Source organism: Meles meles, chromosome 1 (assembly GCF_922984935.1).
Source record: "Meles meles chromosome 1, mMelMel3.1 paternal haplotype, whole genome shotgun sequence".
NCBI classification, from domain to species: domain Eukaryota; kingdom Metazoa; phylum Chordata; class Mammalia; order Carnivora; family Mustelidae; genus Meles; species Meles meles.
In genome coordinates this window covers 199,760,869-199,788,519 of record NC_060066.1, presented here as the reverse complement: position 1 = coordinate 199,788,519, position 27,651 = coordinate 199,760,869, and the positions used below count along the sequence as shown (strand labels likewise).

Sequence of the window (27,651 nt, the reverse complement as noted above, 5' to 3'; positions counted from 1 at the left end):
CCACCCTAGCAAGTGATTGGTTCTATGGTAGGGCCTCCATGAAGCACAGAAGAGGGAGAGGTAAACCCTAAAATGGATGACCAAAAGCAGAAGGATCAGCTGAAAGAGAATGAACGTTTGCAAGCTGAGCAGGGTCTTGAAGGATGAATAGGAGTTTGACAGGCAAAGAGGGAGAAAGAACATTCCAGAGAGAAGGGGCAGCAGGTGCTTCTCCCTTTGTCTGCCACTCCTCTTGCTTGCTCTCTCTTTCTGTCTCCCAAATAAATTTTTTAAAAATCTTTTTAAAAAAGTTATTAATAACTTCAGGACACTGACAACAAGACATTAAACAGGCACTGAGCCCTTCTGAGTATGGAATGGGACAGGTCACATGCCCAGAAAGCTGACCCTACAACCACCCATTATCCACACTGGAAACCGGACTTTAGCCTGTCTTTTGCCTCTTCTTTCCCTCTACCCCATACATTGAGTCCTGTGGATTCAAACTCATTAAATGACTGCCCCTTTCTCACCCTAAATGCCATGCCTCCGATCTAGGCAGCACTTCTCACCCCCGGACAACAGCAGCCACCCAAACAGCTTCCAGACTTGCCTGCTCTCGCCCATCCTCCCCTTTGCAGTCAGACAGAGCTTCCTACAGGCCAATCGGACTCTGGCACCTCCCAGCCACCTCCCAATGGCACCTGCAATGGATTGAACTGTTTCCCCCAAATTCACGTGGTAAAGCCCTAAGCCCCAATGTGACTGCATTTGGAAATAGGGCCTTGATTAGGTAATTGAGATTAAATGAGGTCACAGGGTGGGGCCTGATCTGATTGGATTTGTGTCCCTATAGGAAGAAAAAACAGTGACCTGGCCCCGCCCTCTGCCCAGCACAGTCACAGAGGAAACAATGCCATGCCAGGACCCAGGACAAAGGTGGCCATCTACAGGCCAGGAAGAGACCATCACCAGAAACTGAATCTGTTGCCACCTTGACCTTGGGCTTTTGGCCTCCAGAACTCTAAGAAAATTAATTTCTGTTCTTTAAGCTATGGAACTGGTGGTATTTTCTTATAGCAGCCTGAGCAGACCAATATTGTTCCCCACTCCCTGAACTCTGTCCCTGGTCCTTGTGGCCCTGTGTGGTTGGGACCTACTTCTCTGGCTATTGCCAGAACATCTTTCCTGTCTCTGGTGCTCCACAAGCTCTCTCTCCCTTGGCTCTTCCACACGGTCTTCTTCTGCTTGGGAATTGTCCTCTCCACCTCTTCAACTGGCCAACTCCAGTCCCCAGCTTGGAAATGAAACCTCCCTGACATGCCCCATGCCTGCACAATCAAGGTAGGGCCCCTCTTCCCTGCCCCCACAACCCCTCCAGGCTCCCTATCTTGTCTGTTGCACTTGTTACTCGGGTCACTGCATATTTTGGGCTTCTCTTACCTGTTGTTCAGGAGCTCCTTGAGGACGGACAGGGACCGTATTCCCCAGCAACTGCTGTTCCCACAGCTCCTTGTCCCTGGCAGTCCTTCCAGAAACCTTGAGGCCAAAGAACAGGGCCAAAGGAGCAGGGCCGAGGGTGCCAGGAGAGAGTTCGGTTAACTTTGCACTCTCCCTCTTCCCAGGGAGAATTTCAACTGTGTCTTTTTGGAATGGGTCATTCGTTTACTCACTCAACAAACAACCATTGCTCTCCCAGGTAGGGCGGGGCCCCAGGCGGGGTGCTGGATGCTGCAGAGAAGGTGCCTGGGTTCCCACCAGAAGACACACAGACACAGACATCACACTATACTGAAAGAGGGTCTCCCTGGCAAGTCAGGAGAAAGAGAGGACTCCGATCACACAAGCCTGTACTTGCATCCAGGCTTCAGTCTTTATTAGTTGGCAACCCTGGGCAATCCACATGCCCTACTTTTTTTTTAACCTTGAAAATGACCCTCGGGGCGCCTGGGTGGCTCAGTGGGTTAAAGCCTCTGCCTTCGGCTCAGGTCATGATCCCAGAGTCCTGGGATGGAGCCCCGCATCGGGTTCTCTGCTCAGCAGGGAGACTGCTTCCTTCTCTCTCTCTCTGCCTGCCTCTCTGCCTACTTGTGATCTCTGTCTGTCAAATAAATAAATAAAATCTTAAAAAAAAAAAAAAGTGTGTGGTTTTAAAAAACCCTGACATCCACCTGTATGGATGAGCAGTTCTCAAACTTCCTGAGAACCCTGTACACTGTTAAGCATTATTGAAGCCCCTACAGATCTTTTGCTTATGTGCGTTATTTCTTTCAGTATTTACCATACTGGAAATGAGGACTAAGACATGCTAAAAACCAAAAAAAAAAAAAAAAGACATGCTAAAAACCTGAGAACACACATACATTCTATTTCCCATCAGAGTAATGACATAATCTTGAGGACTTGTGCTCAACCAGAAGAGTGAGAAACAAAATCCTAAATCCCAGCTCCAACTGCATGAAGAAGCAGAAACAACCTTTAAAAAATTTTAGAGGGGTGGGGCGCCTGGGTGGCTCAGTGGGTTAAGCCTCTGCCTTCGGCTCAGGTCATGGTCTCAGGGTCCTGGGATCGAGCCCTACATCAGGCTCTCTGCTCAGCGGGGAGACTGCTTCCTCCTCTCTCTCTGCCTGCCTCTCTGCCTACTTGTAATCTCTATCAAATAAATAAAATCTTAAAAAAAATTTTAGAGGGGTGCCTGGGAGGGTGTCATTTGAGTGTCTAACTCTTGATTTCAGCTCAGCTCATGGTCTCAGGGTTCTGAAATGGAGCTCTGAGTAGGGCTCTGAGCTCAGCATGGAGTCTGCTTGTCCCTCTCCCTCTGCTCCTCCTCCCAGTTGTGCTCTTTCTCCCTCTCTCTTTCAAATAAATAAATCAAATCTTTAAAAATAAATTGTTTTAGGGGCACCTGGCTGGCTCAGTCAGTAGAGCCTGCGTCTCTTTTTACTTAAATTTATTTAACTTAAATGTAAAATTTACTTTACTTAAATTAACATATAGTATATTATTAGTTTCAGAGGTAGAGTTCATGACTCATCAGGTATATATAACACCCAGTGCTCATTACCGCACATGCCCTCCTTAATGCCAGTCACCTGGTTACTGCACCCACCCTCCACCCCCCACCCCTCCATCAACCCTTGAGCTGTGACTCTTGACCTTAGGGTTGTAACTCAAGCCCCACAGCAGGCAAAGAAATTATATAAAAAAATTTTTTTAAACCAGCATTACAGGAGTGCCTGGGTGGCTCAGTCATTAAGCCTCTGCCTTCAGCTCAGGTCATGATCCCAGAATCCTGGGATCGAGCCCCGCATCAGGCTCCCTGCTCGGTGGGGAGCATGCTTCTCCCTCTCCTACTGCCCCTGCTTATGTTCTCTCTCTTGCTGTGTCTCTCTCTGTCAAATAAATAAATAAAAATCTTTAAAAAATAAAAAATAAAATAAAACCAGCATTACAGATAGACAGGATGGTGGCACAACTGAGAAGCTGTGGAAATATTTCTCCTTCAGTTGATATGTTAACAGCCGCCCTAAACCCTGTGAGTGTCCCCAGCATCCCTGTAGATCAGCCCACCACAGAGATCCTCTCATTGTTATAAATAATTCTAGAAAGAATACCCCTAGATTTTGGTAAATACCTAGAACTGAACTGAGTAAAAAGAATGCATGTTCTAGGGGCGCCTGGGTGCCTCAGTGGGTTAAAGCCTCTGCCTTCGGCTCAGTTCATGATCCCAGGGTGCTGGGATTGAGCCCCCCCCCCCCCACATTGGGCTCTCTGCTCAGCAGGGAGCCTGTTCCTCCTCCTCTCTCTGCCTGCCTCTCTGCCTGCTTGTGATCTGTCTGTCAAATAAATAAATAAAATCTCTTAAAAAAAAAAAGAATGCATGTTCTAAGGTTTTAGATTCAGATTTTCAAAATGCCCTGTAGAAAGTATATGTTGACTGAAACTTCCAGCAACAAAGTATGAAAGTGGCCATTTTCCCATGTCTTCTCCAACAATGTTTATTGTAGTTTTTGTTGTTGTTTTTGCTCAAAAACCTGAAAGGTAAAAAATGGTACATTGTTTCAATGTGCTTTTCTTTCATTCCTCAAAATGCTGAATATTCTTTCTTGGTTTATTGGCTATTTGCCTATTTGTGCATTGGTAGGGCCTCTTTTTCCTGTTTTATAATAGATCTTTGAATATGAAGGTGATGGAAATGCAAAGTAAACATTTGGATTCCAGAACGGGTCTGGGGACTGTTTTTCCCTCTCCTATTCCCTTTAATGCTTTCCACGGAGTTAAGAGAGGAATGATTTTTACTCATTCTGGAAAGGCTTTTTATAAGAGAAATCTTAAGACAGAGAACAAAAGATACTGAGATTACAAGGGCTTTTTATTTTAGAGAATTTTCCTCTCCAATCTACCGTTCCCCACTCTGAGCTGTAGAAAGGTTGCTGTGTTCTTCGTAGCCAGAAAAACTGAGTCATACCTCATGTGATCTTTCTGGCTTGCTTTACTCTCTGGGCCAAGTGGGCCCCCGCCCAGGAAATCTCCTCACTCACAAGCTGTTGCTTCTGCAGAGAAGACCCCACTTATTGTCATCTCACCAAACCCTGATGCACCATGTCTTTGCCACTCACCAGCTGTGTGTCCTTGCATGAGTCCCCTAACTTCTCTGTGCCTCAACTCCCTCTGAAATGGGGAAAGCATTACCTCTCAAGCGTTTTTGTGAAGATTAGATAAAGTAATCTCTATAAGGCACTGCCACAGTATAGGTGCTCAAGAAGCATCTGTCACACTAATAACTGATGATGGTTTTCCTTTCAGTTTGTTTGTTATTGATGTCTCTGTGTGAGGGGCGTCCTTGTTTGGCTTTCTCTTTCTTTCAGCTGAAAACTCACTCAACTTTTCAGAGCAACAATAAACCAAGCCCTTTTGCCTTATGGGTTTGAAGCCTTTGGTGACAAGCAATAGAAATTAACTAGAGCTTGGGTGCCTGGGTGGCTCAGTTGTTGGGCATCTGCCTTCAGCTCAGGTCCTGCTTTCATGGTCCTGGGATTGGGTCCTCACTGGGATCACTGGCTTGACAGGGGGCCTGCTTCTCTCTCTCCCACTCCCCCTGCTTGTGTTCCTTCTCTCACTGTGTCTCTCTCTGTCAATTAATAAATAAAATCTTGAAAAAAAAAAGAAAAAAAGAAATTAACTAGAGCTTAACAGAAAAGAAGGAGGGGCGCCTGGTTGGCTCAGTCGTTAAGTGTCTGCCTTCAGCTCAGGTCATGATCCCAGCATCCTGGGATCAAGCCCCACATCAGGCTCCCCACTGATCAGGGAGCCTGCTTTTCCCTCTTTTCCCTCTCCTTCTGCTACTCCCCCTGCTAGTGATCTCTCTCTGTCAAATAAATAAAATCTTAAAAAAAAAAAAAGCAGAAAAGAAGGAAGTGGGGAGAATTTCTTTTTTTTTTATTTTTCTTTTTTTTTTAATATTTTATTTATTTATTTGACAGAGAGAGAGGTCACAAGTAGGCAGAGAGGCAAGCAGAGAGAGAGGGAGAAACAGGCTCCCCACTGAGCAGAGAGCCCGATGCGGGGCTTGATCCCAGGACCCTGAGATCATGACCTGAGCCGAAGGTAGAGACTTAAACCACTGAGCCACCCAGGCGCCCCGTGGGGAGAATTTCTTACAAAGACTCAGCAGTGTCTCAAAGATTCCAAGAGTTGAAATGGGAATTTTTCTCCCTGTTTTTCCCTGAAGGTCTGATGTGTTTCCCTCTCCTTGTCTCCCTGTCTTGCTCTAGACTGGCTTTCTCCCCCACTGTAGCCATCACCAAATGCTTCTCTCCGTTACAGTCTCTACTGCACGTAGAGACTCACTAACTGACTCTAGATCCCCGAACCAGGATCTGGTTAGAAAGATTTTGATTGGCCCAGATTTGGCCACATCCAATCAGATGCTGTCCCTTAAATACATAGTAAGTGACTGCCAGAGGGCCAATGAGTTCACCAAAGTTCCTCTTTATAGCAGAGCCAGCTGAGAAGCTTAAGCTTTGAGAGGGATTAGGGGAGAGGTGACCAGAAATTGAATCCAGAGCTCCCAGAATTGACCCAAGGAGGTCAGACCTTAAAAGACCCTCATGCATTACCTTGTTTAACCTCTGCCCACATTTTATAGAGAAGGAATGAGGCCCAGAGGTATGTGTTTGTCTGAGGCAGTCCAGCCAATCAGTGACTGAGCTGGAACCAGAGAGCTCCTGGCACTATGGCCCCATCTCTAGGTTTCAGAAGACCAGACTCAATTTCTCCAAGAGCAGTGCTGTCTGGTAGAACTTTCTGTGATGATGGAAATGTTTCATATCCATGCTGTTCAAAATGGCGGCTCTTGAGCTCTTCACCTGTGGACATTGAAGTTGAGGAACTGAATTTTAAATTTTACTTAATTTCAATTAATCTAGATTTAAATCACCACATGTGGGTAGTGACTCCTGTATTGGACAGGATAATCCTACAACCTGAAGTCTTCTGATCTCTTGGGAAAGGAGTAGACATCAAATCCCCACTAACTGAAGAATCAAAAGATCACAACAGAGAATTCATGCGAGAAGATACATTACTTCGTAAAAGTATTTAGTAATTATGGAAATCTAAAACAAAATGGCCTTAAGCTCTCTCCTTTTTGCCTGTCACACTGGTGAAAATAACTAACAGCTGTAAATTATACCATTTAATCTCCCAACAACCTTGTGAAATAATAATTTTGAGTGTTCTCAGAATGCTTGGGCCAATCGTGCCTCTGCCCTTTATGACCTGCGTGCTCCTGAATAAACAACTTGGCCTTCATTTCCTTGTCTGTTATTAATATGACTATCTACACGAGAGGGTGTTTTCTAGGGGCAAATGGAAAACCGCATGCAGAGGGCTCAGCACAGTACTTGGCACGTGATATGTGCTCAGTTCATGTGAGCAGGGATTGTTATCTCCATTCTACATGGGGCTCAGAGAGGGCAACCAACTTGCTCCAAATTGCTCACCTGTTAAGGGTTGAGGCCAGGATTCACATTCGGGTGTCTCTGGCTCCGAAGCCTGCCTCTGGGCTGTCTCTTTACATGGCTCAGGATCCATTAGCACTCTCCCTTCTGCCCCCCCCCCCACCCCTTCCTTATTCCCCTGCCTGTAGAATGCTGGTGACTCTGTGGGGTCTCTAGATTCTGGTCGTCCCCCGGACCCAGCTCCCGAGCACCCCTCCATGCATTGGGAACTTCTTGGACTATACACACTGGGGAGGGGGCGGCTGCTGCGGACCTGCTGGTGTGGGGAGGAAGCTCCCTTTCGTCCTGTAAGAGGCTGGCCTGGTGAGAATGAAGTGGAGGCAGAAGCAAGGGGAAAAAGCCATGAAGGGGCGGAGCTGACCCTCCTGGTCTTTGGATCCCGAAACCAGTTTCCTTCCCAACGCTCCACGGATACTCCGAATCAGAAGCTGAACGTCCAGGGATGGTGATAAAGGGCCTCACTTTACCTCTTATGAACTTGTGAGACTTATAGCTAAGGAACTGTCAACACACCCAGATGCCAAATAATGAGTGACAAACAAAGCTTAGACGAAGGTGAAATTAGCTTCAGGATCCCACCACTCTCAGATCATTTCTCTGCCACCACCTGTGTCGGAAGAGGGAGGGCCAGGGTAGGGCAGTGGGATCAGCTCAGTGCTGTGCTAAGAGCCCCCCAGCTGCCTCCAGCTCCCACCTAACTGTTGCCCAGGTTCTAAGAGCCCGCTACTCTGCGCTTTGTGGTTAGAGCGCCCCCGTGTGTTTCCACTGTGTCATAAGTTCTTGAAAGAAGCCTTTATCAGTATCACCAAGATTTATGAGTAGAGGGGCTTGTCTTCTTGAATCACCACCACAATAAGAAGCTGGTGGACATCCACACCGAGAGGGGCTAAAGGACCACTGAGTGAGAGCGACGTGGCCAGGACTCCGATCCGATTGTGTCAGCCTTCTCAGAAGCCCATTCTTTCCGCCACTGTCCCCTTCGTCCAACTGGTCTCCAGGCACAGGGCCTGGTCCTCAGGAACTGATGTGTGGAGGGTTCCAGAACCTCTGGAGGCTGCCAGCATTGTACTGGCCTCAGTCCAGTAGCTTGTCCTCAATTCTGGGGCCAGCCCTTCCATGTGGGAGACTGCTCCCCCCCACCCCGTCCCTGCTCATCTTCTTTCCAGGTCCTACCCTAAACATTCATTTAGCAAGCCAGGGCTGGAGGTTGGGACTGCAGAAATGAGTAGGGTCGGACTTACAGCCTTCCTTCAGGCATGAGTTCACTGAGAGGCAGCGCTGGGCTCTGGTGGAGACTCTGGGGTCAGACAACTCGAGTCCTGCTACTTTCTCCCCAGCGGACCTGCTCCAGAGCCTCAACTCTCTCATCGCTCAGGTGGAGTTAGCAGTCGCATAAAGGTGACATTACGTACAGGAGTCGGGCCCTGAAGGCAGTAGCAGTCATTCTGCATCATTCACCAGGGTTTGCCATGGGTCAGGCCGTATGCAGGCGGCTGGAGACAGGGATAAGTCCATGCGGTTTGTGATGCCCAGGCAGGACCAAGAGACACCTATGTGAAAGGCTAGAGCTCTGACCCCTTTGCTCCTTCTCTCCCCACTCTTTCCTAGACTTTTCCTGCCTCCTTCCCACAAACACACAGGCCTGAATACCCAGGGACAGCAGGTCCGGGGACCAACTCCCACCCCAGGCCCGTCTTTGACCCTTGGGCCACTTCCTAATGCCCAGCCTGGTACTAGGGGTGGCGTGTGGGGGTATCAATCAGCATCTGAACGCCCAAAGGAGCCTCATTTCGGTGAGCAGCAGGCTCACACTCATCCCAGCCTGGAGAGGGAGAGTCCACCCCCCGTGAGATGGGTGCTGGGTTCTTCCCGTGCATCCCAGGGCCAGCGGGCCAACAGGAACAAGGGACCTAAGGGGTGGGCTGGAGAACTTGTCTGTAAAAGGGGCTGGGGCGCAGTGCCCTGCTGGTCTGTTCTGGGTAAAGGAGGTACAGAGGGGCTTCTCCTGGCTCTGAAAGTAGGCACATCCTCCTTGCGGCTATCGGAGGGACATGTTGAAGGGACCCTGCTCGCTGGCCACCTGTTTTCTTCTCCTGTCTCACCCTCTGTTGGTTGGGCTGACCCAGTCCCAAGGAAGAGACGCTCAGGACAGGAGGTGGCCAATTCATGCCCCGAGCATGCCTGTGCTCTCTCTGAGCAACTCCCGGCATGGGCAAAGAGAAGACCCATATCAACCTTGTGGTCATCGGCCACATGGATTCGGGCAAGTCCACCACGACAGGGCATCTCAGCTGCAAATGTGGTGGCATTGACAAGAGGACCGTTGACAGGTTTGAGAAGGAGACTTCAGAGGTGAGGCTGCTCTGCCTGTGCCTCCCCACCCCTCCTTTCCTAGCCTTGGATTTCCCTAGGAGGGACGCCTCCTTGTGGGGGAGGAGACCGGTCACCTCTGCTGAGCACCTGCTGGGCTGGTAGGCGCTTTCCCTCTCAATCATGCCAGGCAGGTGCTGTGGCTGCCATTTTCCAGGTGAGACAAATGAGGCTCAGAAGGGCTAAACAGCTTACCTGAGGATGGTGGCAAGATTTAAATCCCAGTGTGACACAGATGTCATGCCATATCTCAGGAGCTAAAGCTGCCATTTAGAAGCGGGGAAAGGATTTATTTTCCATGCATCTACCATGGACCTTAGGGTAGCCCCCATGGGTACAGTGGTAAAGGGCAAGCAAGCCTTGCTCCCCAGAAAATCCTGGCCATGCACACATAGTAAGCTCCATAACATCATGGGTGTTGTAGGAGCCCAGGTCATGGACAATGAACATGTATGTCCTGAGAAGCCTTGAAGGACTCCCAAAGGAAGGGATCTCCTCTGGGCCTTGAGGAAATGGGGTAGGTGTCTGTGACCACAAGGAGATTGGAACAGCAGGTGTAGAGCATCTGAGATGGAGAGTCATTGCCTGGTAGGACAGGAAACGTGGGCATTGAGTGCCCTGCCAAAGAGCCTCGCCACTTTCCCTGCAGCAACTAAAGGATTTCAGGCATGGGAGTGATGGGAATCAGGCAAGATCTTTTTAGGAAGAGCACCCTGCTGCAGCATGGGGAGAATAGGCTAAAGGGCCCAATGCTAGGGGCTGAGAAGCAGGTTAGGAGGTTGTTGCCGTCGACCATGAGAGTGAGGATGGTGGCCTGGGCTCAGGCAGCAGCAGTGGGGATGGAGAGTAATGGGTGGAGCCCAAGGATGTGGAGGTGGGGAATCCACAGAACTTAGGAGTTAGCTGTAGACGAGGGGGTAAGGGAGGAAGAAGAGTTCAGGGTGGCCCCCAGGTTTCCAGTTTTGGCAATTGGAAGGTCAGTGACTACCAGCGGCAGAGCTGATCTGGAGTCCGAACAGGTCTGCTTGAGACGTGGGAAATCTGAGGTGTTCACGGGGCTTTCTGTGCTCACATCCAGGAGGGCAGCTGAATATTGAAGTCTGGAGCTCAAGACGGAAACCCAGGCTAGAGACTAAACCATGGGAGTGAGCTGGAAAGGGTGAGGGACAGAGCCCTGGGATGGGCGGGGCAAGAGCCCATGCAGGGGAAGGAGAAGGGAGGGCCAGGGAGGGGAGTGAGAGATCTTAAGAGTTGATGAAGCATCAGCCAAGACTGGAATAGTCTGTAGAACAAGCTGCTGCAGAGATAGAAATAGGACGGAGGAGAAAAAGCAACAGGTCATAAATCAGTGCCATCAGCTACTCTCCTCATCTTGGCTTCCTCGGGTGCAGTCAGAATTGTGGTGGGGGCACTTATGTGGCAGGGGCTGCCAAGGAAATCGTTAGAACCGTGAGAAAGAGACTGGTCCATAGCCAATATGGTAGAAGCCTAGCCATTTGCTATGGAAAAACAAATGAACTGATGTGGTTCTCAAACTTTCTGGTCTCAGGAACCCTCTGCATTCTTAAAGGCACCCCAATGACTTTATGTAAATTAGATTTATATATTTATGATATTCAAAATTAAAACTGAGATTTAAAAATGCTTCATTCACTTAAAAATAATAGTAATAAACTCTTCCTGTATTAATGTAAATGTGACACTTTTTTATGTATGAAAAACAACTATTTTCCAAAACAAAGACTCTTGGGAGGGTGACATTTTTGCTGATATCGTTAATGTCTGGCTTAATAGAAGACAGCTGGATTCTCATCTGTTTCTGCAATCAACCTGTTGTGATTTCACTTGTCATGTAGCCTCTAGAAAACACCACTGCACAATGATGAGAAAATGAGAGAGGGAAAGGCAAATAATGTCTTAGCATTATGAAAACAGTTTTGACCATGCAAATCCTAAAAGGTTTCGGGGTCCCCGACCACTCTTTGATAGCTGCTTATCTAATGAATATTCTAAACTCTAATGCACTTCATAAAATAGAAGTTCCTACAGTAGCGAAAGTTAGGACACGTGGGTTCTATTTCTATCTTTCAAACTAATTAGTTTTCTTGAGGAAGCCACCTGGTCTCCAGTCTTTCCTTTTCTCCACTCTTCCCTCTAATTAGAGCCGAAATGAACAGATGCTCAGGACCCCGGAGCTGGCAAGTTGTAGAGTATACCCGAGACCATCATGTTAACTTGAATATGCTACCAGCTTCTGGTAGCCTTTTACCAGGGCTGAAAGCAGCTCAACTTCCCAGGCTGCCATGGTTAATTATCAGTCATAGATACCACTTAACTAACATAGGGTAGGGATTAAGATTTTGAACTTGAGTTTGATGCTTTGCGGTTCAAATCCTGACGCCATTGTTTATTAATCCTGTGATCTTGGGTGAGTCAGTTAATTTCTCTGTTTCTTCGTCTGCAAGATAAGGATAATACTTCACTAAGTTGTTGTGAGATTAAATGAGCTAAACCACGTTAAGTGCTTTAAAACAGCTCCAAGTTCAGGGTCAAGATTACTTACATGTTTGTGATTACTGAGGGGAGGGCTTGCTGACCTTGTGCCAGGTCCACATGGCTGCCTAGGCACTTTATCATTTGGCCCTGGGTCACTGTGACTCTCGAACCAGCTCTGAAAGAGAAACTTAATTATACAAGTAATAAATTCCATTGTTTGAAAAAAATTCAAAGGTCTCTCCATACACTGCCCTGTTCCCATCCCTTTGACTCTCAACTCATTTTGGAACTTCCTTCTTGGTTGGTAGGGTAGCTTTGGATATAGGGGTGACCCTCTTATTCCAGGCCCAGGTGGGAAAGGCTCTTTCAAGTATGCCTGGGTGCTGGACAAGCTGAAGGCAGAGTGGGAATGACATGGGAATTGACATCTCCCATGGAAGTTTGAGACCGGAAAATACTACATCACCATCATCAATGCCCCAGGTAACTGTGACTTCATCAAGAACATGATCACAGGCACCTCTGTCGTCTTGGCTCTGCTTCAGGGATGGGCAGTGTCGTCTTGGCTCTGCTTTGGGGGTGGGCAGTGGGTGTCCCACCAGAGTCATCTTGGCTCTGTTTCAGGGGTGGGCAGTGGGTGTCCCTGGCCAAGTCTGAGTTGGGCCTTCTCCCCTCTGTCACTTGGGCCAGGCAGACTGCGCTGTGCTGATTGTGGCAAGCGGTGTAGGTGAATTTGAGTCTGACATTTCCAGGAATGGGCAGACCCATGAGCAGGTACTCCTGGCTTACACGCTGGGTGTGAAGCAGCTCATTGTGGCAGTCGATAAGATGGACATCATGGAGCCTCCTTACAGTAGCTCACGCTTTAGGGAGATCAGCAAGGAGGTTAAGGCCTATATCAAGAAGATTGGTTAAACTCTGAAGCTGTTGCCTTTGTGCCCATCTCAGGCTGGTATGGGGACAACATGATAGAACCCAGCACCAAGGTAAGAACCGACTGGGATGGGGCTAATTAAATGCAACCTTCCCCCTCAAATCTTTGAGTGTCTTTGAGAATATAACACCCAGAATTTATAGCATGCTAATGGGCCAATCACTGTGAATGATCCCCATTTTACAGATGAACAGAGGTTACTCAAGACTATACAACCAGTAAGCATAGAGCTGCATTGTGCAATGTAGCATTTAGTTACATGGGGTTATTAAGTTTATTTTTTTAAAGATTTTATTTATTTATTTGAGAGTGAGTGAGAGAACACAAGTGGGGGAGGGGAGGGGTGGAGGAGAGGGAGAAGCAGACTCCCCACTGAGCATGGAGCCTGATGCACTGCTTGATCCCAGGACCTTGGAATTATGACCTGAGCTGAAAGCAGACAATTAACTGAGCCACCCAAGTATTAACTTTAATAATTAAAGTCGCACAAAATCATTTCAGTTCCTTAGTTGTATTAGCTATATTTCAAGAGCCCCACAACCACATGTGGCTGCCGTATTGGACAGTGAAGATACAAAATATTTCCATCATTGCAAGAAAGTTCTGTTGAGCAGTCTTGGCAAAGTATGGAATTTTAGTCCATGCTCACAGCATCTACATTTCTAGGCAAGTTAGGAAGTGTTGGGGCAGTATAACTGTGTTTAAGATAGAGTCACTGTGCTCATGGATCCCAGATTCTAGCAGGGTTTAAAAACCTTTTTTTAAAAGATTTTATTTATTTATTTGACAGAGATCACAAGCAGGCAGAGAGGCAGGCAGAGAGAGAGAGAGAAAGAGGAGGAAGCAGGCTCCCTGCTGAGCAGAGAGCCCAATGTGGGGCTCGATCCCAGGACCCCGGGGATCATGACCTGAGCCGAAGGCAGGGGCTTTAACCCACTGAGCCACCCAGGAGCCCCAGGGTTTAAAATTCTTAAATGAGTGTCTCCCTACAAAGGAAGTCTATCTCTGGCATCAGACCTGGGGTTAAACCCCAGCTTTCCCCCTTGCCCACAATAAGGAATTAATATTAAAAATATTAATATTTTTAATATTAATTCCTAATAGACTCACTTCATGGGACTGTGAGAATTAAATGAGATCAGCTCATGCATACAGTTAGTGCTCAAATACTAGCTGCTATCCTTTACTACTTTACTGCCTAAAGCCTACCTTTTCCACAACTGTCTTGAGCGTTCTTAGCTTTTTCTTCCACGTTTACATAGCATAATCTTTTTCTGAAGATAAAAGTAATGTCTAACATTTTTACAATGACCCTTTCATGCAGATGTGAAGCATAAACTTCATGGCTTATAGATAACCTTTAGTTTTCATGCAGTTCTTTCTAGATATCCACAGCTGGACTAAAACTATATGTAATTTTCTATAAAATGCCTTATTTTTAAAATTTCCTTTGCCATTTAAACATGTTGAATACTTAGTGGGTGTTTTATGTTGTAGATCACAGAGGTGCATTAGACTGTGTGGTCATACCCTTTATTAAGGGAAAATGGTATTGGGAGATTACTATGTGCCACACACCAGACTAAACATTTTACATGCACACAATCCTGTAAAGAAGGCATTTTATTCCCATGTAGAATAAGAGAACTTGGACACAGTGTAGTTAACTAATAGCCCAAGGTCACCAGCTTCTAAGAATATTATTTTTAGTTTTATTACAAACTGCCATAAGCATCTTCATAAATAAATCCTTGCATGTGTCCTCAACTTAATTAGAATAAGTTTCTAGTGAAACAAAGGGTAGGCGTTATCTTGGAGTCTTCTGACACATATTGCCCTATTGTCCTTAGGAGAGATTAGAGTTATCACTGGGCAGTGTGTTCCTTTGGGTGGTAGTTGATATTTGCCTACTGGGTACTGTCCTTGGTGCTGAAGGTGTGGTAAGGAGATGACACCATGCTGGTGCACTAACGGTCTTCTGGGATGGTGGTAATATAGTGGATGATGACAAGTGCTAAGAAAAAGGTAAGGGTGGCATGGTATGATACTGTTCCTCTATATTGGGTGGTGAAGGGGGCAGTGGGGGGCTCTTCTAAATGACAGTAGAACAGAAACCTGAAGCTCTGATGCCCATTTCCTCATTTCCTAAGTATTACCACATAGTTCAGCTGGTGAAATAGGGGATTTCATTCTCTTGTACCTTTGGGTATTTATTAGGCATCTAGTATGTTCTAAAGGATTTTATTTATTCATCTGACAGAGAGAGAGTGTACGTGCTCAGGCAGGGGGAGAGGCAGAAAGAGAAGGAGATGTAGGCTCCCCCTTGGACAGGAAGCCTGATGCCCACATCAGGCTTGATCCCAGGGTCATGACTGAACTGAAGGCAGATACTCAACCAACTGAGCCACCCAGGTGCCATATCTAGTATGTTCTAGATGCTAAAAGAACAAAACGTGCAGTCAGTGGACTGGATAGTAGATTTAGGGTTTAGCCTCCACTTTCAAGAAATACCTGTGACATCAGAGACATCAGCTTCCCCATTTTTAAGATGGGGATAATGCTGACCTCATAGGCTTAGTTAGGCCTCTGAGCTGGCATAGAGCCAAGTTCGTTGCTAAGTTCATCAAACTAACAGAAGAGCTTATCTTCATCAATGAGGCTAGTGTTTGAGCAGGAAGTTGGCCCATAGAAAGGAGTCAGCTGGAATCCTGGTTAACTGATCCATATCTGAAGGCAAAGATGATATCTCTGGTGAGATTTGGCCAAGGTTTTTAGGGAAGCAAATATGGTATCTACTTAAAAGGCCTGTATACAATGCACTGTTATCCTTAAGGTCATCCTTCTAGAAGGCCTTATGCTCAACAATGCTGCCCTTGCCTAAGATGTTGGGGACCATCTAGTCTTTAGAAGGTATAAATGTTAGAGTATCTGAGTCTTGTTTTCATTCTCATTCCTGAATCTTACTTAACTGTACTGCATGTTTTCTCTGCTCCTCCTGTATAATGAGCAGATGAAATGAGACCTAAGGGCTAATCAGATTCAAGGAATCTCTGCTTCCTAAAATTATTGGCTCAAGTGAGGAGCAACACCTGCAAGATTTAGAGTAATGGCCACCATTTAGTGGGTGTATAGTACATGTCAAACATTGTGCTTGGTGGATTGTTTGTGGTCTTTTGTGCCTTTACTTGAGCCTGCAAGGTAGGTGGTGATATCTGTTTCATAGATGAGGAAGCTGAGGCTCAGAATGTATTAAAAAATTGTTTGAGGTCCCATGTTCAATACACGTTGGCTCCTGGGACAGGCTCCCTCAAGCTAAGCAAGCTGCACATTTGGTGGCTCTTTCAGATGTCCTGGTTTAAAGGCAGGAAGGAAACATGGTGGGCATGACACTGCTAGAAGCACTGGACTCCATCATGCCCCCTGCCTGGCCTACGGACAAGCCCCCGGGGCTGCCTCTGTAGGATGTATACAAGATTGGGGGTGAGTATATGTTATATGGGGGTACTCGGGGTTGGGAGCTCACTGAAATCTGGCTGCTGACAGCTCTGGTTGCTTTGTCCCCCCAGGTATCAGCACCCTGCCCATGGTGTGGGTGGAAACAGGCTTCCTCAAGCCAGGCATGGTAGTGGACTTTGCCCTATGCAACATCACCACAGAGGTCAAGTATGTAGAGATGCACCACAGAGGTCAAGTGTGTAGAGATGCACCTTAGCCCTGGCTGAGGTCCTGCCTGGAGATAATGTGGGCTTCAAGGTGAGGAATGTGTCAGTAAAGGACATCGGGCGGGGCTATGTTGTGGGAGACAGTAAGAACGACCCACCCTTGGAAGTAGCAAGATTCATCTCCCAGGTGAGGAGGCCCATTTAAGGGGTGTCTCCTGAGACAGCCATGCTGTCCTATGAGCAGAATGATTCACTGGGTCATTCAGGAAGTGGGCACTGACCGGTAGTGTAGGTAGAGTCAGACTGTCTGGGTTAGAATCCTGACTATACCTTCTTTGTCACTTTGCCCTTAAACAAAACAATGTAGTTCAATGGTCTTGTTCATTTCCACAGTATGATCTTAAAGACTTAAAGCAGTCAGTTTCAAATCAGGTATATTAGAATCACCTGGGATGCATCTCAAAAGTGCAGATTCCTAACATTTTTCCCAGTGGTTCTGGGGAGTGATTTGGTAGACATGGGTGGAAACTGGGAATCTGTATGTTAGAGCTCTCGGGTGTTTCTTTGGCCCAGAGTTAGAATGTGGAGGCTGTTCTGAATGCAACGCCTGGCACATTCTTGCTTCTGAAGGTGGAGGCTGGCACTATCTCTCAGTGAGTTTGGGAGCATTACACGAGGTGATGATAGGTAAAAGGGCCAACAGGTCACCTAACAAGTTAGTTAGTTGCTACTGTAATGCATTTTTCTAAATGGCCAGGAAAAGTAGTACATAAATAACATGTATGTGTGTAGGTTTTAGTATTACTCATCCCGAGCTCCGCCACGTCCTACTATTTCATCATGGGTAAATTATCCAGGCTCTGTGCTATGCCAATTAAATTAGAATGCATGAGACACACTTAGCACAGAACTTGGTATGCTCTACAAATGTTGAAACGCTCACTATAATTTAAAGTGTGTCCAAGATGGGACACCTGAGTGGCTCAGTCAGTTGAATGTCTGCCTTCAGCTCACGTCATGATCCCAGGGTCCTGGGATCTAGAGTCCCATGTCGGGCTTCTTGCTCAGCAGGGAGCCTGCTTTTCCCTCTGCCTGCCTCTTCTCCTGCTGATGCACTTGTTCGCTTTCTCATAGACAGATAGATAGATAGGTAGATACATACACACATACATAGTGTTCAAGGTGCCTGACCCCTTAGCTGGTTAGGGCTACCTCGCCTGGAGGATGCTGGGCTGATGCCCTTCCTGGCTCCTATCCCACCCTGGGTTCCAGATGATCATTCTCAACTACCCTGGCAGCATGGCAGCTGGCTGCTCACCAGTTCTGGACTGCCACATGGCCCATATCACCTGTAAATTTGCAGACCTCAGGGAGAAGACTGACCAGCACTCAGGCAAGAAGCTGGAAGACAATCCCAAAGCCCTGAAGTCTGGGGACTCGGCCATCATTCAGATGATTCCAGGAAAGCCCATGTGTACGGAAAGCTTCTCAGAGTACCTGCCCCTTGGTAAGTACCTTGGACAGCACTTGGCTCCTAGAAGCTGCCCACTCCTCCTCCTGGCTCCACGGCGCCTGGAAGCCAAGGTGTCACTCCCAAGCCAGGTTGCAGAACCTGGTCGGAAGGACCAGAGTTCCAGATTAGAAGGGCCAAAAAAAAAAAAAAAAAAGAAAAAAGGAAAGTGGCTTGCTTAGGGTCACACACAAGGCAGGGCCACTTTAGAGCCTTGTTACTCAAAGTGTGGTCTGTGGACCAGCAGCAAGGGCATCCCCTGGGAGGGGGTTAGAAGTGGAGAACCTCAGGCACCATCTAGACCTGCTGAACTCAAATCTGCAGCTTCACAAGATCCCCAGGTAACTGGGATGCACATCAATTTGAGAAAACCTGATTTAGAGGAGATGAATAAAGCAGATATTAATAAGGATTTTTCTTCTTCCTTCTTATTCCTCAGTGTAGTGGTTTTCAAACCTGGATAATCAGAACCATTGATGGACCCTATTAAATCCAGAGGCTCAGACCCTGAGAGATTCACCAGGTCAAGGCTGCAGCCTAGGAGTCTGTTTCAAGTATATTATGATGGCTAGGTTTAAACAATTAACTTAGAATGTTCTGAACTCAAATATATAGGGAGTAGGCACTTTTATATAGTGTCTGCTCTGTGCTAGATGATATTTGTAAACAAACAAGTCCTGGCCATCGGGGCCTCCCAGTTAATGGTGAAGGGGGTGAATTTCAAAAGGCTAATTTTAGAGGTGGGCCACAGAAGTTGCCACATGAATCTTGCAAAGCTGGTTTAGTTCTCTCTACCTCTGCCAAAAATACTATGAGGTTGAAGCCTGATGCCAATGCCTTGCCCTCCATAACTTGAAGTCATAGGAGCATTCAGGAACCTCTAGGAGAAGCAATTGCCAGGTTCACAGTTGAATGTATATGAGATCCATCTTATGGGTTGTTGTGATGGGCACAGAGAAGGTGCTAGCTGCTTGGAGGCTGGGAGTATTAGTATTAGTATGTGGTGGGTGCACTAAAAGCAAAGTTTTCCCTGTGACCTTTACTTATGGAAGTAGGACAGTCCAGTGGCTAAAAATTTAAGTGCTGGTGTGAGACTTTCTGGGTTTTCAACCATCACAGCAAAGTGACCTTCTACTTCTTTGCCCTAGTTTCCCCAACTGTAAAACAGATATAATGAGATCTACTATGAGTTGCTGAAGTTAATGCACTCCTATGTATAATTCAGAGTATCACTCACTCGATCTCCTGTGCCAGTGTCTGGTAGCATTCTCCACCTGTTTTTCATGCCCTGTGTCCTAGGTCACTTCCCTGTGCGTGACATGAGGCAAACGGTGGCTGTTGGGGTCATCAAGGCTGTGGAGAAAAAAGCAGTGACCGGTGGCAAAGTCACCAAGTCTGCCATGAAAGTGGCCAGGAAGTGAGCAGTGAGCCACAGCTGGAAAAGAACAGCTCAAGGAGAAGCCTTAGACTTACTCTTCTCTTGCCTGAATGGTCTTAAATCTGCCTTGCTAATGCACTTTTCTTTTTGTTGATGAGTTTGAGGCATGGGAATAAAGCACAGCAAGCCTTTTTGCCTCTGCTTCTGCTGACTTGATGTTGCAAGCAAGGAGGAAACAGGTGGGGTGCTCAGTCTAATGCTACCCCTCATCTTCCTTCTGGTGCCTGACTGGTACAAGAACCAGAGAGCTAGGGTCACAGGAAGGAAAAGGTGTAAAGGGCAAAGTCTAGGGCAGCTTTTGGCCCAGGCCAAGTTCATCAGTTCTTAGATGAACACCAAGACTCTGGTGCTAAACTGCCTAATTTAAATAGTGTCTATAAAAGTTACTGATCCTTCTGTGTGCTTTGCTCATCTGTAAAACGGGAAAACAACCGTATCTTCCTCCACAGGGACCTGGAGTTTGAGTGAGCTGGTACCTGCTGGGCATGGTAATCAGCTACTCTTGTTCACATCGTGTGGACACTGGCGGCAAGTGAGCGCTATTACAGGGAAGTTCCATTGCAGAAGAGTTGAGAGGAAGGGAATGAGCCTGAGATTTGTAGGATGGGCTGTTTTATATTTCCTAGGTCCATGTTTCCCTCAGGTTACTTTAACTTCAGTTTGACAATTTGAGTCACAAATTTGCAAGAGGCCATTTCACCCAGATTCCCCGAATCTTATTTACCGCTTTTCCCCTGATTTGAAAGTAAGCTGCAGACATGATGGCCATTTACACCAAACACTGTAAATCCAAAAATATTCTCTGATATAACCAACATCAAGTAATCAGAACGAAGATACAGAATTAACATGGGTACACCTCTGAAATCTGCAGACTTGATTCAGACTTTGTCAATTATTCCAAAAACATGCTTTATAGCAAAAGAAAATCCAGGATCATGTGTTGTATTCAGCAGTCTTGTCTCTTTATTCCAAGTTTTGGCCCCTCCCTTGGCTCTGTTCCTCCCAGAGGTTTGCTTGAGGCCTGGGATCTCAACCAGGGCTAGCTACTGGCTGCCTGATGGAGGAAGCTCAAAGGTGCAGGTTGGGAGGAGGGGGATATCTCTTTGCTCTCCTCCATCAGCCCAGCTTTCCAGAAGGCCCTTGCATCCCTACTGGACGAAATCAGAAGAGCCTGGGGGCTTTTACCCCCCCCCCCCGCCCCCCCCCAGCAGTGGGAGAAGGGAATTATGGCAGAAGCTAGAGGCTTGCCTCCTTTTCCACCAAAGCCCTTTGCCCATTTATTCTTGTTAGAGAAACTGGCAGATTCAAGACCAAGTTCTCCCCGGGATGTGAGTCCTGCTGCTAAGGATTAGCATAAACCAGAAAGCCCTATTATTGTTTGCCACTGGGGCCTGTCAGAGACTAATCTGCAAGCCATTTTTGTGCGTGCAGGATGACTATTGATTATAAACCATATCTAACACTTTTTGACAGGGTGGAGGGTAAAGGGTTGCTTGGATATTGTGAGTTTATATTGAGTAACCCTTCTTGTGGGCGCCTGGGTGGCTCAGTGGGTTAAAGCCTCTGCCTTCGGCTCAGGTCATGATCCCAGGGTCCTGGATCGAGCCCCGCATTAGGCTCTCTGCTCAGCAGGGAGCCTGCTTCCTCCTCTCTCTCTGCCTGCCTCTCTGCCTACTTGGGATTTCTCTGTCCAATAAATAAATAAAAATCTTAAAAAAAAAAAAAGAGTTACCCTTCTTGCGAGCTTAACTTTGTGCTCTACACAATTTTCACAACAATCTTCTATGATATAGGTACCCATATTAAAGCTGAGAAAAACCGAGGCTGAACAAGGTCTAATTAGTAATCTGCTCTGGGTCGTGTAGCCAAGACAAGAGCAAACTGTCTCCACAGCTCAGGACTCTTAAGCCATCCCTGTTCTCACAGTATAAATTCCATTTATTTACAATGTTACCGAATAAAGTATATGCATTACAGTTTGCACAACTGACTTTACGTAGTCCTTAAGTCTCATCACTCCAAGAACCACCAGGTCCGGAGACTGCGGGAAGGGCGGGCGCCCACGAGACCGGAAGTTCAAGGAAAAGCCGGTTCGAGGAGCTTTAAAACAGAATTTTTGGAAAGCCCGGGTCCCGCTGGTCCGCGAGGGTGGCTCGTGGTCGTGGGCGGCTGCCACCAGACTAAGTCCCACGCTAGGCCGCACCGCTCCCAAACCTCTTCCTCCACCGCAGCTCTCCGAGTATCCGGGGGAAAGAGCCCGCCTCCCGACCCATAAGGCCCTGGGCCGGAAGCTTCACTTTCTCTTCCTGTTCTCCACCATGGCGGTGAGTAGCTGAGGCCCGGGTTTGCTTCCTTTCATCCGCCTTCATCCGCGGAGGGCGGAGGCCGCGGGAGCTGCCTTGTCCGTGGCCTGAGAAGAAGGGAGCCCGTAGGGCTGGCCGTGCCGAAACTGGCAGAGCGGTGCGGGCCGAGGGCGCGGAGCTGAACCCTGTGGTCTCCCCTCCCGCCCTCTTAGGAGCGGGCTCACGGCAGCCACCGGGAGGGCTCAGAAGCTCGGCCCGTCGGCTGCACGAAGGGCGAGGGAGCGAACGAAGTGGCTGGCACACGGTGTCCAGACCTGTTAACCGTCCCGGGAACTTGAGACTTGCCGGGTGCTAGGGAGCCTCAGCTTGGGGAAGGCGCTAGCCTCCTGCGGCGGCCAGCGGGCTGCTTCGGTATGAAATGGGGGAGGTCGCACAACCACGTGTTTCCTGTTTCCCCGGCGTTTAAAATTCTGTTTGCTCCCCCGTCGGCTGGATAGTGCAGACGCGCTCCGACACCCTACACGCTGAGCTCCTTGGGGTTCCTCTTCTCCCTGTAACATTAACTCCCGATGCCTGTCCTGAGTTTCTGTTAACCCGTTCCGTGCATGGAGGAGGGAAACCAGTCCCGAGCTGTCTTCTGCCTTGGTGCCTCCCACACGGATGCCGTGATACTTTCTAAACCCTTAGGGCTTTAGAAGTAGGTTTGCTGTGTATACAGATGCTGGGCTCGCGGCTGTCTGGGGTCGGGTTGTGTGTTGACTGCTCCGCTTCCCTTTTGCAGCAGGATCAAGGTGAAAAGGAGAACCCCATGCGGGAACTTCGCATCCGCAAGCTCTGCCTCAACATCTGTGTGGGGGAGAGTGGAGACAGATTGACCCGGGCAGCCAAGGTGCTGGAGCAGCTCACAGGCCAGACCCCCGTGTTCTCCAAAGGTGAGTGGTGACAGTCCGGGGAGAGGACCAGAGGCGCGGTATGCCTGCATGTTTACTGATTGACCTGGCGTCCAGCCTCTTTAGTGCCCATTTTGAAAGTGACAGTTGGTGTCCCTTCAAAGCATTACTTTCCTGAGCTACCCAAGAAGTATCTAATTTTCAAGATTGTGTTTGGTGTTGGAATACCGGGTTTTTAAGTTAGCAGAGATTTTCTAGGACTAGTCCCAAGTAGAGATTTTTCCAGGGAAAGTTGGAAAAGTTAGAAATGTTAGGAATGTTGTAAATGATATTTGGCTTGATACATATTTGTAATTTATAGGCTCCATTAAGGACAGAGCTGTGTACCTGGACCGGTTGCGTTCAGATCCTGGCTCCATCATTTGCTGGTCTGACTTTGGCCTTTCTGGGTTTTAGCTTCCTTATTTATCTAAAGGGGATGATAACATAATAAAGATTGTGAAGGATCAAACGGATTCTCTGAAGTGCTTGCCATATACAAACTCAGTGTCGACGTTACCGTTGTTTTGTTGCTTTTTTTGTTTCTGAAGTTCCATTGCTTTACGGTAGTGGAATATGGCAAGTTCTTGGGTTCAGATGCTGTCTTTTATTACCGACTGTGATTTGGGGCAAGTTAACCACCCAGAACTTCATCTGTAATACGAGGACAACATTACAGTAATGCTTTAGAGGGACTTAGGTGTTTTCAATAATGTTTTATTTTCTTTAGAACACAGTGATCCTATTTCTTTCTAGTGGCCTATTCTGGCTGTGAACTTGGCCCATCCTGAGACTTAGACATTATGCCTTCGAGCATTTTTTGGTTTTTTTTTTTTTTGTTTGTTTTTTTTAAGATTTTATTTATTTATTTGACAGAGCACAAGCAGGGGGAGTGCAGGGAGAGGGAGAAGCAGGCTCCCCACCCAGCAGGGAGCCGGAAGCGGGGCTCTATCCCAGGACCCTGGGATCATGACCTGAGCCAAAGGTAGATGCTTGACTGACTGAGACACCCAAGCGTCCCCTTCGAGCTCTTAATTGCTTAAGTATGACTGTGGACTTAGGAGTTGAAAAATATGTTTTCTGTGTTATGGAAGAAACGAGATGTAGGTGACATTGGTTGGAATGCCATCACTTGGGATGTGGGTAGATATTTAATGTTTCTTAGGAGTTGTGGAGATGATGTTCCGGGGAAGAGGTGAGTGCAGTGGGAGTGTGATACCTGACTCCTTGTTTCCCCCTGCATGCAGCTAGATACACGGTTCGATCCTTTGGTATCAGGAGAAACGAAAAGATTGCTGTCCACTGCACAGTCCGTGGGGCCAAGGCAGAAGAAATCCTGGAGAAAGGTCTAAAGGTGAGGCTGATCTCATACTGGGATAATAATAGAGTGCCGACTTAACACAAGTACATAGTTATGGTGGTGGTGGTTATACTTCATGTACTGTCTTCGGTGCCTTGGCTTTGTAATTTTTATTTTATTATTTTTTAATCTCTAAAGGGTGTTTCCTGTACTCAGCAAGGTTTAAACTGTTCTTCATGATTTCTCTGGGTTTTTCCATGCCTTTTAGATGTTGGGAAAACTATGACATCCATCCTTGGGATGTGATTTGGTGTCTTGGGGAAATGATGAGATTCTGTTTAGGATCACATTATATCGAATTGCACTTCTGGGGTGCTGAGTGTTGCAGTCTAAGCTAGTAATGTGGGGGTGATTTGAGTTGACAAGGAGTCTGATTGTTGTATTTTTCTCCTTAGGTTCGAGAGTATGAGTTAAGAAAAAATAACTTCTCTGATACTGGAAACTTCGGCTTTGGGATCCAGGAGCACATCGATCTGGGTATCAAGTATGACCCAAGCATCGGGATCTACGGCCTGGACTTCTACGTGGTACGAATATTTAGTCTTCTCTACTCCTGATCTGTGAGGAGAGTGGGATCTGCTACTCCTTTATTTTGTGTGTGCTGCCTTGATGTTGGATCAAAGCCTGGAGTGTTGTCTGCCTTTGTGTTCCGCCCCTTGGGAAGATGTGCCTTGTTTGTGGCAGGAGGCAGGATGCAGCACTGAGTAGATAGGCAAGATCCTGCTATCACGAAGCTTATGTCTAGGATCTAGCAAGCACCAGTGTGGCTAATAGGTGGAAAGAAGAACTGTTCCACCCACTGAATTGAAAATTGGAGAGTTTGGTGCTGTATGTGATGTGTGGGTTGGCTGTACGGAGGCCGCTCCATTCCCAGCTCCTTCCCTTCGACCTTGGGGATAGCGTGTCTTCCATCCAGAGGACATAGATGTGAGTTGGGTGAGGTGTCTGTTTGCTCAGTCAGGATAGGGATTTCAATGTAGAAATGACCATTTGTGTTACCGCAACATGTTTGTCCAATTATAAAACCACACAGCAAAAACCGGAAGTCCTGGTTAGTGTGGAACCGAGTCATGGCAGCATCCTCACATAGGGTTTGAGAACAGCAAGCCTTTAAGGAGCACTTTTGAACTGAAGCAGAAGAGAAGAATAACTATTTCTTTGTGCTTCTCAGAATCCTAAGTTTTCTGTAATGCATATATTACAGTAAGTTGTTTTTTTTTTTTTTTTTAATGTTACTTTTAAAATGTGCTTTGGAGACTGGGGAGCAGTGATGGAGAATCCTTAGCTACTGTTGGAAGTTGGGCAGGGAAGTGGGAGGTACTGCAAGTTCCAGCTTCCAAAGCAGACCTCCAGTGTCGTATGTCGTTCAGGATGCCAGTAACTGGTTTATTAGACCCTGAGATCATGGGTCTCCTGTTCCGGAAATCATTGGGCCACCAGGTGACTCTTGAAGATCAGTCTCCAATGTGTGAGTCTTGTCTGTCTACTCTTGACTGTGAGCTGGCTAGGTGACTCTTGGTTATTCCTGGGACAGGTGCTGGGTAGGCCAGGTTTCAGCATCGCAGACAAGAAGCGCAGGACAGGCTGCATTGGGGCCAAACACAGAATCAGCAAAGAGGAGGCCATGCGCTGGTTCCAGCAGAAGGTAAAGCTAATTTATCTCAGGTGAACTGGTGGAATGTGGTGTTCGTGAATGGAGTTGGGATTTGGGGGTACAAAATCCAGCACCATTTGGTGGGTAGTCTCTTTAAAGATAGAGTATTTGGGCACCTTGGCAAATGTGGGCTTCCAGGGTTGGTGGTTCGGACACCCAAAATCAGGGTTTCTCCCCACCCCCACATATACAGGGGAGAAATAGGTCTTTAATAGGAGCCCCCTTTCCTCAAGGTGTGGTGCAGTTTAGCACGGTGTAGCAGTTGTTAAAACTGGCCAGTTTCCTGTTTAGTCCAGAAGGGATGTGGGGTTCAGAACTGAATTTATGTATCAGATGTGAGTTCTCAAATGTTAGCCATTGCTGCCATCTTTGCTGTTGCCTCCTGTTGTGAAAAAATAAAATCTCTTCTCTTTCAGTATGATGGGATCATCCTTCCTGGCAAATAAATTCCCGTTTCTGTCCAAAAGGCCAATAAAAACTTTTCAGTGAAATGTATATTACTGTTGTGTGTTCTGTGAAAGGAGCCTGGCCATATTCGAGTCCCTGGACCTCAAGCCACTTAAAGCTTCGATGGGAATAGCTGGTAACGACCCTGTCGTCCTCTGGATGCCAGTGTTTCCTGGCAGATTGAAGCGTGAGCTTCGCAGCGTTGCCTGTGCTCCCCACACTCTTGTTAGGCTGTGGCGGTGCAGTCGTCACATGGAAACTGATTGTAGAGGGGAGGGTATGAATATAGCGCTGGGGTTTGAATATCGCGCTTTGGTTAAAGGTGGGGTACAGTGTTCCCACGTTGCAGGAAGCTCCCTTCTATTCAGTAATTCAGAGATTATACCAGCACTCGTGCCTGAGGAAGGGAATTTTACAGGCTTCGCGGTGTCATGTTTGGCATTAAATTTTGATTTAACTGTTCAGATTGAGTTTTTCCTTTAAAATGAGAATGTATAGTATTGTTGAAGCAAAAATAAACCTAGAAGAGCATGCTGTTTGAGGCAGATTTCCTGGATTTGTATTCCCTGTCCTCCTCTATCTGCTGTGCTACCTTAAGCAAGTTCATCTCTGCCCCAGTTTCTCATCTGTATCATGGAGGCAAGTGATAGCCCTCAGAAGGTTAAATAGTTTAATACTTACAGAATTCTTAGACTTGTGCCAGGCATATAGGGCTCAAAAGGGGCTAATTCTGTGTTTTGGTATATGAGAAATGTTACCCTTATCAGTTAGCTCTTCCTTTGGTGTGAAAGTAGAACTTCCTTGTCTTTTCCTTGTCACTGAACCAGTGACATTCAGAAGTCACCATTTCTCTGGCCATTGGACACAATGCTTGACCGATGGTTCAGTTTTCCATTTAGGGTTTACATTTTGAGCACACGTTAATTCAGTTCAGTAATTTACTCACTTGTGACTAATGAGTTCACTTTTTCTCAGGCGGCCTTTTCACTGCCATTAAATGGTTCTCTAATTTGTTACCTGCCTTTGTAGTTATTTTAAAACCCAGAAATCTCTTTGGTGTGCCTTCATTGTTATGGAAATATGACATTTCTGTCTTTGTGATAATGAAGTCTTACCCAGAGAGGTCAGATACAGTTGGTTAAAGGGAAGAATTATAAAATGTATTACCATATGCTTTGTGTTTGACTTAAAATATTAGCATGCATTCACTTTCCAGTCTGACTGTAGGGCCAGGGCTATCACATAAACAGTGAAACTTGTGTGGGAGTGATTCTTGTGGTTCAGCTTCATGGCGGGAGGGGGGACTTGACTTAACCTCTGTAATTACAGTAACCACTACAACTGGAATATACACGTAAGAACAAATGGATGGTGAATATATCTAACTTCTGCCAGCAGGTGCTAGCTGCCTTGGGGATTCAGTATATTGTACAGAGCAGATAGCATTATGCTCATTTTGTTTAAAGCATTTCAGAAATAAGTGTAGATAGTGAATGGCCCTTTATTTATTTATTTGACAGAGACAGCAAGAACAAGAGTACAAG

At 46.9% G+C, this 27,651-nt stretch overlaps 1 protein-coding gene and 1 pseudogene across 1 annotated transcript; both read left to right on the top strand.

The window, feature by feature from the left end:
• The first annotated feature begins 2,002 nt into the window (after nt 1-2,002).
• Nucleotides 2,003-26,155, top strand: RPL11 (ribosomal protein L11). Its single transcript, XM_046005512.1, has 7 exons — nt 2,003-2,012; nt 21,715-21,738; nt 22,499-22,649; nt 23,894-24,000; nt 24,402-24,533; nt 25,541-25,651; nt 26,077-26,155. The coding sequence occupies exons 2-7, from the start codon at nt 21,733-21,735 to the stop codon at nt 26,104-26,106; spliced, it is 537 nt and encodes a 178-aa protein (XP_045861468.1). The 5' UTR covers nt 2,003-2,012; nt 21,715-21,732; the 3' UTR covers nt 26,107-26,155.
• On the top strand, nt 9,210-19,394 carry LOC123941783 (annotated as a pseudogene).
• Nucleotides 26,156-27,651: the final 1,496 nt, after the last annotated feature.

Bases quoted from the DNA above. Each gene is read 5' to 3' on its own strand.
- RPL11 (XM_046005512.1), top strand. The intron at 24,001-24,401 runs GTGAGGCTGATC...TTTTCTCCTTAG, and splicing joins TCCTGGAGAAAGGTCTAAAG to GTTCGAGAGTATGAGTTAAG. The intron at 25,652-26,076 runs GTAAAGCTAATT...CTTCTCTTTCAG, and splicing joins TGCGCTGGTTCCAGCAGAAG to TATGATGGGATCATCCTTCC.